Below are 11,616 nucleotides of genomic sequence, written 5' to 3'. Positions count from 1 at the left end.
CTCACAACTAATTAAGATAATAATGCAATATTATTGTGTATTATACACTGGTGGCCAAAAGTTTGGAATAATGTACAGATTTTGACGTTTTTGAAGGAAATTGGTACTTTAATTCACCAAAGTGTCTTTCAGCTGATCACAAAGTATAGTCAGGACATTACTGATTTAAAAAAACAGCACCTTCACTATTTGAAAAAAGTCATTTTTTTATCAAATCTAGACAGACCTTATCCTTGAGTAATCATGCTAAATTGCTAATTTGGTACTAGAAAATCTCTTGCCATTATATCAAATACTGCTGAAAGCTATTTTGGTTCGTTAAATGAAGTTTAACATTGTCTTTGTGTTTGTTTTTGAGCTGTCACAGTATGCAATAGACTGGCATGTCTTAAGGTCTTAAGGTTAAGCTTTCTCTAGAAACTCGGCAATCAATCATTGTTTTGAGGAATGAAGGCTATACAATGCTTGAAACTGCCAAAAAAAAAAAAAAAAAAAAGCCTGAAGATTTCATTCAAAGGTTTATGCTACAGTCTTCAGAGACAAAGGACAACTGGCTCTAACAAGGACAGAAAGAGATATGGAAGCCCAGATGTACAACTAAACAAGAGGATAAGTACATCAGAGTCTCTAGTTTGAGAAATAGATGCCTCACATGTCCTCAGCTCAAATCAAATCAAATCAAATCAAATCACTTTGATTTGACAGCTTCAATTTGCTTTGATTTGAAAGCTGACAGCTTCATTGAATTCTACCCGCTCAACACCAGTTTCATGTACAACAGTAAAGAGAAGACTCAGGGTTGTAGGCCTTATGGGAACTGCAAAGAAAAAGTCACTTTTGAAACAGAAAAACAAAAAGAAAAGGTTAGAGTGGGCAAAGAAACACAGACATTGGACAACAGATAATTGGAAAAGAGTGTTATGGATCTTAACCCCATTGAGCTTTTGTGGGATCAGCTAGACTGTAAGGTGCGTGAGAAGTGCCTGACAAGACAGCCACATCTATGGCAAGTGCTACAGGAAGCGTGGGGTGAAATGTCACCTGAGTATCTGGACAAACTGATGGCTAGAATATCAAGGATCTGCAAAGAATCTGTCATTGCTGTACATGGAGGATTTTTTTTATGAGAACTCTTTGAAGTAGTTTAAGAAGTTCTGAACATTTTTTCAAATTGTAATAGTAATTTTTCACGTTATTAATGTCCTGACTATATATTGTGATCAGCTGAATGCCACTTTGGTGAATAAAAGTACCAATTTCTTACCATAAGAGCAAAATCTGTACATTATTCCAAACTTTTGGCCACCAGTGTATATACAGTATTTTCTCAAGAAAACTGCTATAATTGTGGATGCAAAAACAGATGCAATTAAATGTATAAATAGTAAAAATAGTTAAATTGGCCTTTGTTATTTAGGTCATTTTTTCTGTGTGTTTTAAGGCACAATATCTCAACCATTTTGACTCCATGGTCCCCCACTTACCAAGACAAAATTCACAGGCTACCTTCCTCCCTCATAAAAATGGTCTGAGTGAGTGCTTAGTGGTGCCCTTTCCACACTGGTTGAGAACCACTGTTTTAAGGAGTTACATTTAAAAAGTGTGTTATATCTCTTGTGGAAATATTCAAAGTTGTTGTGTGTTAAAGGCCCTCATTCCTGATAAAGGTTTATTTCATTTTAAAGTTAGTCTGATAATTTTTTAAACCAATTTATACATTTTTGTATAAGTGTCATGTCAGCCTCTTGCTCAACTGCTGTCTACCAGTTCAATAAAAACTTGTAAGATAGATTAATTTGAACAACATCCTCACATGAGAATCACTGGCAGTTTTATTGACTTGTCTACTCAACCACAACTTCACTTATTCAGTTAGAATCATGAAAAAACTATTTGGATAGCTATGGAGATTACAGCACAGAGGTAAAGTAAATGAGGTCAGCTTCAATGCATTATGAAAGCAGCATTAGTCTCTATCTTTTGAAATCAAAAATAATTTAGCCATATGTATGAACTACAATAGGCAACATTTAACCAATTACATGGATTGTTTTTGTTCATCAATATGGAATATAGTCAATTGTCACAGAATCTGAAATCAGTTTTTTTTATTTTTTTTAAACAAATGTGAGTCATTTTAAGACCATTAAACAATCCAGTCTTTGTGACTGTGCTTTAGTAAAAAGTTTTTTTTTTTTTTTTTTTTCTTAAACAGCCTCCTACCTGAAGCATTGATAACTAAGGGATTTCCCCCACTTTACAACATTGTTTTTAGCACTGGGAAAGGGAAAAGGTGTTGACTGAATAAGAACAAATGATCACGGGCAGCAGGTATGTTTTTTTCTTCATATTTCCATAATTAAATGTAATCTTATAATATTAAGAATTAGACCTTGCTCTTTCTGACCAGGCAAATAAAAGGAGCTATTGCTACAGTTTTATTATTATTATTATTATTATTATTAAATATATACCTTATGCCCTAAAAGGATATGGTAATGTATAAACAAAGCTTTAACATATTGTGTCCATGTTATTGACCTCTTGTGGTGCTTGCACCAAAACGAGAAGGGCCTCTGTTGCTTCATGAGCACCAGCAAACCTGGAATAATATTTACTGAATAATCAATGCTACTGACATTACTGAATAGTGACCTACTGTAGTTTTATTATATTTTATTATTATGCTATGCTGTGTAGGTTTATAATCAAACTACAATTGCAAGGAATGGATAGGCGTCACACACACACATTCTTGAAGTGTTTCTAAATGACAGGGCACACTTTCCCACACGCAAACACATTCCTGTTGTTTTTATTGTTGTGCTTCAGACTTTTTTTTTTTTTTTTTTTTTTTGTGCAAATGTCATACTATCTTCTAAAGCATTTTTAAATGTCCATACAGCAATAACTTTAGGAAAGCTGATTGCAATGTTGAATACACACAAATTAATTAAATGTGCGCGCGGTTTGGCTGCGCTGCAGAGCGCGCGTGCCTGTGTCTCGCGCTCTAGTCATTGTAACAAACTGTCGCACCTAGACGGCGACATAGAGCTCGAGTCTGCTAAAAAAACAACAACATTTCACTCTCTTTTCCTCCTGGCCAAAATGCCTGAGCACGTTTGAGTGACCATGGAGCGCGTTTGCCGTCATGTAGGGAAACGTTGACGAGCGGAGGATTTATTTCGTTGGAATGAAAGTTTAAAAAGCACCGAAGGAGAACAACATGGCTGTGCGGGAGGAAGGAGAGGTTTTGCACAGTAAAATCAGACAGCACGATGGTGTTGTTGGCAATGCAAACAGCGCGGAGAGCTTCAGGAACGGCTATGTGAAGAGCTGCGTCACTCCATTAAAACAAGACCACCAAAGGGGCTTTTTATTCAACGTCTGTAGGTTTTGCAATGAGGATATCCTCAACTCCAAACTATTCCGAGGCTCGGCTCTCTACATCGGAGCGCTGGCAATTTTGGCGCTCTCCTTTTTAATTTCTAAGCGCTTTCAAAGTGAACGCGGCGTTTCGGAGCTGTGGACTTTTCTGCTTGATTTCTCCCAGTCCATCAGTCCTTTATTCAGCATAGGCTGTGCGTATTTCTTCCTGACCCTCTATCTGAGGAGGAAAAAGAGGGAAAGCAGCAAATGTTGGCTTTTGTCTTTACCAGCATCATGCTACTTGGGGGATTTCATGGTTTTGCGCTTTTTGCAATGGGGAGAGGAGCACCAGCAGATGCAGATGATGGGCAGGTTGTTGTTTGTGCTGGGCTGTGTGGGTCTGCTCACTCTCATCCCCACTCTCAAACTCAAACACAGCGTGCTGATCCTGGTGTTCGCAAGCCTGGTGTGGCTGCTGTCCTTCACCAGCCTCGGCTGTCTGTCTCCATCTCTCAGGCCGGTGCTGGCGTGCATGGCGGGGGTCTCCGGCTCTCTCCTGGCGCTTTGTTTTGAAAACTGTTGCCCACCGAGGGAGACGGCCAACAGAATTCCCAATGCGGAGGAGAAAGTTCCCGTCATTAGACCCAGGAGAAGGTCCAGCTGTGTTTCTTTGGGAGAAACGTCAAGCAGCTATTATGGCAGTTGTAAGATGCCTCGCAGACCTTCTCTGCCGTGTATTTCCAGAGAACAGGTAGGATCTATTCATCAACACACACTCTGATCCTAATACCACATCACACAATGGATATACCAACACAGTACCAATACACATCATCACACTCCATTTTACACACACTCTTGATGCATCATTGCACTCCTATAACACCATCACACACATCTCACAACTGATATACCATCACAGTCCTGATACACACCATCACACTCCATTTTACACACACTCTTGATACATCATTGCACTCCTGACACACCATCACACACCTGATACACCATAACAATCTTTATACGTGCCATCACACAACTGATACACCATCACAGTTTATTGCAGTCTTTATTCACACCATCGTATTTTGACTCTTTATACTGTACACCATTGCACTCCTGACACATCTCACAACTAATACACCATCACACACCTGATACACCATAACAATCATGATGCACACCATCCCACAACTGATACACCATCATAACTGATCGCAGTCCTTATTAACATCATCACACTCCATCGTATTTCGACTCTTAATACTGTACACCATTGCACTCCTGACACATTTCACAACTAATACACCATCACACACCTGATACACCATAACAATCGTGATACACACCATCGCACAACTGATACACCATCACAGTCCCGATACACACCATCACACTCCATTTTACACGCACATTTGTTACATAATTGCACTCCTGACACATCATCACACATCTGATATACACCATCACATTTGATGGCAATCCTTATTCACACATCACACTCCATCATACTCTGACTCATAATACACTATTGTTCTCCAGACACATCACACTCCTAATACACCATCACACACCTGATACACCATAACAATTTATCACAATGCTGATACACATTATCACACTTCATTAGACTCCCACTCTTAATACACCTTTGCACTCCTGACACAACACCATAACACTAATCTCACTACTAATACACCATCACACACTTTATATGCCATTAAACAATTGATACACCATCATAATTTATCCGTCTTGATACACATCACACTCCATCATACTCGCACACTCTCATCCCACCATTGCACTCCTAACACATCAAACTCTTAATACACCACCACATACATCACACTTTTGATACACACATCACACTCCAGTACAAAACATCATATTCCTAATACACACACCTTATACATCATTACACATCATAATCCTGATACACTATCACTCACATCACACTCATAATACCTCAGCAAACCCCTAACGCACCTAACAACACAACAGTCCACAGCACAGGCGCCGATTTATGTTTCTGCCCGTGGGTGCCCTAATGAAAATGAATGGGGAATATCTTGTGTTTTTCCATGGGTGCTCGGCCATGTGCTCGAGTCCACAGCACACACTTTGTAACATCATGAATCTGATGGAATGTTTTTATTTTTTATTGTTTGGCCAGGTCTCAGTGCTCGGTCAGTTTTCTGTTGCCTCACAAGTTAAGTGACTGTTTCTCTGTGACGGGGCGAGAAATGATTGTATTTGCTATAACATTTCAGTTTAACCTTGTTTAGTAATTTAAATGTGTTTAAAATTTTAGGATTTTTTAAGTGGAACACAATAGTTTGACCTAGTTGTCTAAAGTTTTGGGTCGTAATTTTAACCCCAGTTCACATTTTATATAAATGTGTCCTCTTTAATAGAAATTTTTGTGTGTAGAATCCTAGCAATATTTTCTTTATGGGCTCTCAGTACCGCAGGAAACGGTTTACTTTTGACCGAGGACATTAGCCAGTTTACAGTACTCTTGTAGTGCTGTTAAGAATTTTGTGTTTATACTGAAGTGAAACAAAACATTACACACTGTTAATCATTAATGTATTCTAACTGATTCAAACACTTGAAAAGTGGGGCCGATGCTTGTTTCAGTTGTTGTGCCCTAAATAGGGTATGGAGTTTTTAAAAGTTTGTCATTGATTGACTCTTCTTTAGTGTTCTTGCGCAAGATGCAAAATTTAAACAGAACTCTAAGTTATGAGTGATATATTTAAAAATTCAAAAACTGCTTAATTTAAATTTTGACACACGCATTTAGTATTTTATAAGCACTAACAGCATGAAAAAGTGAACTTCTTGTTGGTTCATGAGGAGGATATGATGCTGGCAGCTGTTTGACTTTTTTTTTTTTTTAAGTCTAGTCCACATCGGCCAAAAAAAAGATAGTTCTGGCAGAGGGTAAACGGTCATGTTTAATTGCTAAATTCAAGGTCATCAAACCTGTGCTGCTAAGCAAATATACTGTAACATTGTTGAGTTTTCATTTAGGCTAGTCATTCTGACTTGTTCCTACATATTGTAAATAAAGGTAATATTCCAATGAATAATAAAATATAAATGATAATTCCAGTAAATTTGAAATGAGATATGCATGTTTTTACACTAACAAAGATTAGTTAAATCCTCTGTGTACTTGCATATAAGGCCATTCACTCTGTGCTTCAAGTAGTTTTAGTGCTTTGAATGAGTGCATTGTTCCAGATGCGCTTATGAATTGAGATTTCAGTATGACCAGGTTCAGACTTTAGTTTGACCTCTGAGTTTGTGCACCTGTTCTTGGAGTAGTAGCATCAGTTCTCCCTTATACGAGAGCGGTAATGACACCTGGAAACAAGATATCAAACTGGGAAAAAGTAAACAGTTTTTGCCAGGTTATGTAGCTAAGACACCTTTGCACACTCCCAATCTAATTCCACTCCATTTTGTCCTACTTTAAATTGAGGCAATATTAAATTCTAGCTCATGTCTGTTATTGCCTTTCAAGTTTTGTCATGGCTATTAAGAATATTTCAAGTGTGATGACAAATATATTTGTATTATCCTTTGGCTTATGACATTGTAATGCAGTGATGAAAGCATTTGGCATTTGTGCCATCAGGCCATTAAATATTTACTTATTTATTGGCTTTTTTAATGAATGGGTATGGATTGAATACGGGTCTGTATAATTTAAGTCATAAAATCTGTGTCCACATATTATCAGTGATAGCTGAAGAAGTACACATAAAGCTGCACATTGAACACAGATATTTGTGTGAGTGTATATGCATGCAAAAGTTTTATATCGGATGATGAACATTACAACCATTGAAAGACAAGTTCTTGTGCAAGTTCTTGTTTTCTGAGTTATGTTACACTGTGTGAGACACCTGACTTTCACTATTCTCGCTGTCTGATTCTGAGAGTTCAGCTCTTTTTCTGTATTCATATTCGAACACGATGCTGTTCCCAGGCACATCATGAACAACAATTTTTTTAAAATGCTATTTTGCTAGATTTTAAAGAATACAATTTATGTGTTGCTTTACTATTTTATATTATTTTTTTTAGGTACCACTTTACAATATGGCTGTATACAAGGTGGTTGCTACATAGTAACACATTTTTAACATTAAAAGTTTTATGCATTAAGATTAATGCATTATGAACTAACAATGAACAATAGTGTAAATATATAATGAGCCAAGTTTAACAAATGCAGTAAAAATATTGTTTGTTCATGATACCTTAACATGTAAAACCTTATTGTAAAGTGTTACCATTTTTTACAACTATTTTAAAATATATGTATTATATGTTTAGGCAGTTTAGTTTCTATTAGTTATATGCATTGGCTGTAGTAAACATTGATTTGGCATCATCTGTTTGTTTGTGTATTCAGCATAAAGGTGGCATCACTATTTTTCACCCTAGGTGTGCGTTTTGTTTTTAGGTGTTCGTTTATTTTATATCATCCTCGTACAAACCTCGAAAGTCTGAGAGTGTGAAGTTATTATCAGTCACTATCTGCTTTGAAAAAACGTCATTGGCAGTCTGTAGTAAACTGAGGTTTACATTATATCACCCATGCAGTTCATTCTGTTCAATTCATTGCTATGGAAAATTTATTTTTTTATTTATTTTATTTTAAGAGCTTAGTTTTTTTTTTCTTCTGTGACAATAATTTTGTTAAGAGTTTTCCTCATGTTCCGGTCAATGCTGTGTCTCACGTGTGGCCTCATGACTTTCCACTTGCACAGAGTGAGAAACAGCTCCAGTCCTCTCTTCAAGCCACCTGTGACTCATTGAATTTTCTACCCAATGTTCGTCACAGCCTGAGCTGTGTTTAGAACCAATGGCAGGATTATGGTGCTTTTAAGATGGACCACTGTATGCAGTAGCCAGACTGTTTGAAATGTTTATGTGGCTTGGAACTTTAAATCAGTTAATAATCATAACAAAGCCCAATCAATTTTAACTTAGCACAGGCAGCGACAATATATTGTGGAGATTCTGGGGGCTGAGAAGCGAATGCATTGTCCCTTTAATGTTACACTTTATCACTTAATTAACTTTACCATTAAAGTTTTGTTTAAAAAACAAGCAGTATCAAGTTTGGTCCTAATCTGTATATTGTTATACACTTAGCTTAAGAGTTAGTATTGAAGTTGGTCCCTCATAAAATTATAAGCATGACTATTTTTGAACTTTTTATTTGTTTGTTTTTTTGCATTTCTGTACATTTCTTAGGGATTTACCAACCTCAAGGCAAATGTACATCAGTGACTAAAGGGCATCAATTATCAGCATAGCATCAGGTCAGGTTGTTTTCTAAGAGTCACCGATTGGAAAGCTATTTATCTATACCAAAAGAACTCCTGAAAAAAGATAATTTAGAATACTAATATTTTCCATTCAACAAGTACTGGCCAAGAATCAGGATGTACTGAATCTCAAAGAAGCCTATTAGCTAAATCTTTCAAATATGAAGCACTAACCCTATTGGGAAAAAAAAATAAAAACAATATTTGCATACCAGTTAAGAATGGATAATGAAACCCATTATTAGCTATAGTTGTCAAAAATTTGTCCTTAGGTGTTTACAAGAGGTGGTGATAAGTACTGATCAAGTTGTTTCAACCAGTGCTGCATTAGTAGTTTGTTTGTGTATGTGTAACCCTTTTTCTGCATTGCAAATATTCTTTTATTTATTAATCTTTCTATCGCTGCAATACACATTTTACTACAATACTACAATTATCCTCAATTTGTGATAGTCACACATATCACAGAAAAGCACAACTGATTTGGCATGATAAATTCGCATTTAGTTGATAAAGTCCAGAATTTCCCACAATTACAACTTTTTAAAATGTTATTTTTATTTTTAATTTTTATTATTACTGTTGTTTGCTGTAGTTGCTTATTTACCAAACTGACTAACAGGAAATGTATTGTATTTTGTTGAGACAATCACCTAATACTAATAGATATCTCTAATTGTAAAGTTTATTTTTTCTATTCTTACTAGTTTTAATTAAGTTACCGTTACTCTCTAAATCCTAAAGATGTTATTAATTAAAACATTTAAGTGGTCCTAATTAAACAGTACTTGAAATGCCACATTTTGGAATGATAATTCAAATATATCCATTCTTTTTTTGGGGGGTGTTCTCCCAATGTGCTTTTAAGTCCTCGTGATCGCGTAGTGATTCGCCTCAATCTGGGTGGCGGAGGACGAATCCCAGTTGCCTCCGCGTCTGAGACCGTCAACCCACGCATCTTATCACGTGGCTTGTTGAGCACTTAGCCACGGAGACATAGTGCGTGTGGCTTCACGCCATTCACCTCGGCATCCACGCTCAACTCACCACGCGCCCCACCGAGAACGAACTACATTATAGCAACCACGAGTAGATTACCCCATGTGACTCTACCCTCCCTAGCAACCGGGCCAATTTGGTTGCTTAGGAGACCTGGCTGGAGTCACTCAGCACGCCCTGGGATTCGAACTAGTGAACTCCAGGGGTGGTAGCCAGCGTCTTTAACCACTGAGCTACCCAGGCCCCCATAAATATATTCGTTCTTTAAATTTTGGCTTAAAGTACTACTAACTCAGAATTATCAAGTACAAAATTGCAGCTGTGTGGAATACCCATAAGCCCTTGCGCTTGAATAAATTATGTATGTTTGGTCAAAACCAGAGAACTTAAAAAAATTAATAATAATTGTATTAAGAAATGTATATAGTTTTAATTCTTATGACCAGAGGTGTAGTAGTGTCTGAAGAGGTGGGCATACTGTGAATGTATGAAGGAGCCACCCCCCCATAAAAAAAGAAAAAACATGCACCTGGTCTCTAAAATGTATATATATTTACATTTATATACAGTACATATTAGGGGTGTGACGATACACTTAGCTCACGAGACGAGACGATACACGATACTGGGTTCATGAGAACGTGACGGGACAATATTTTAAAACTATATACACTACCGGTCAAAAGTTTTGAAACACACATTCTTTATTATAATTTTTTTCTTCACATTTTAGAATAATAGTAAAGACATCAAAACTATGGAATAACATAAATGGAACTATGGGAATTATGTTGTGACTAAACAAAATCCAAAATAAATCAAAACTGTGTTATATTTTAGCATCTTCAAAGTAGTCACCCTTTGCCTAGAATTTGCAGACATGTACTCTTGACATTTTCTCAACCAACTTTTTGAGGTATCACCCTGGGATGCTTTTTAAACAGTATTGAAGGAGTTCCCATCTATGTTGGGCACTTATTGGCTGCTTTTCTTTATTATTTGGTCCAAGTCATCAATTTCAAAAACTTTTTATTTTTTTATTTTTATAAAATTGTAGTTTTATAATGAAAAAAATTAATATGGTGGCACAATTATATTTTTGTCTACAAAACTAATTTCAAACATTTAAGCATACGCCTTCAGATCAAAAGATTTTTAAGATCATGAGAAACAATTCAGTCGTGTTTCAAAACTTTTGACCGGTTGTGTATATGACTGAAAAAATAGTCTTTTATTCGACTGAAAGTCACAAAATGCAAAACAATGCAGGTGCATTTTGAAATGTTTTAACTAATCATCTTGTAATGACTGTCACTTCAGTTCTACTTTCTGAGTATGAATTATCATATGCTGTAAAAGAAAATATGCAAGCACTGCAAAATGTTTTGCCACAAACTCAACTGACTGGCTTCTCTCCTGTATGATTTCACATGAGTCTCTTCAGACCTGGTTGATTTTAGTTGAGAGCTGCAGTGGTTCTGTAGGTGTCTTTGCATAGTGCTTGTGTTAGCCGCGGTGTATGGCACTATTTTCTTACATACGCCATCAAGGCTGTCTCGTTTCATTTTTTAAATTTTTTTTTATGGGAATGCAAAAAAAGGTTAACAATTGTATAAATGTAAATGCATATACATAAAAGGCATTGACAATAGATAAAAAATAAGAAAAAGAAAGACAAAAAAAAAAGAAACGAGACGGCCTCGATGACGTATGCGGCCGATAAATGCGACCTCCGGAGGACGCAGCCTTCCAAACAAGACACGGCCTTTGTTCGTGTCTTGTCTGTCACTCTTTCGCCGTTTGTTTCCACCGGGTACCTAAAATGCTGCCACACAAACGATTTAAAAGTGCCGGGGGCATCTTCTATGCTAATTTCACCCTCACACTCCGTCAT

General features: G+C 36.7%; 1 protein-coding gene across 1 annotated transcript in view; it reads left to right on the top strand.

Annotated features, from left to right (window-relative positions):
* The first annotated feature begins 3,043 nt into the window (after positions 1–3,043).
* The window catches only part of LOC127451979 (cGMP-inhibited 3',5'-cyclic phosphodiesterase 3B-like), an 81,766-nt gene continuing 73,193 nt past the window's right edge, over positions 3,044–11,616 (top strand). Inside the window, exon 1 of the mRNA XM_051717085.1 lies at positions 3,044–4,120. Within this exon, the coding sequence (XP_051573045.1) occupies positions 3,227–4,120 (894 nt within the window). The 5' untranslated portion in view covers positions 3,044–3,226. The remainder of the gene's footprint in view (positions 4,121–11,616) is intronic.

The sequence above is a fragment of the Myxocyprinus asiaticus genome, chromosome 2 (assembly GCF_019703515.2).
Source record: "Myxocyprinus asiaticus isolate MX2 ecotype Aquarium Trade chromosome 2, UBuf_Myxa_2, whole genome shotgun sequence".
In the NCBI taxonomy this organism is placed as follows: domain Eukaryota; kingdom Metazoa; phylum Chordata; class Actinopteri; order Cypriniformes; family Catostomidae; genus Myxocyprinus; species Myxocyprinus asiaticus.
This window is presented reverse-complemented; position numbering and strand designations above follow the sequence as displayed.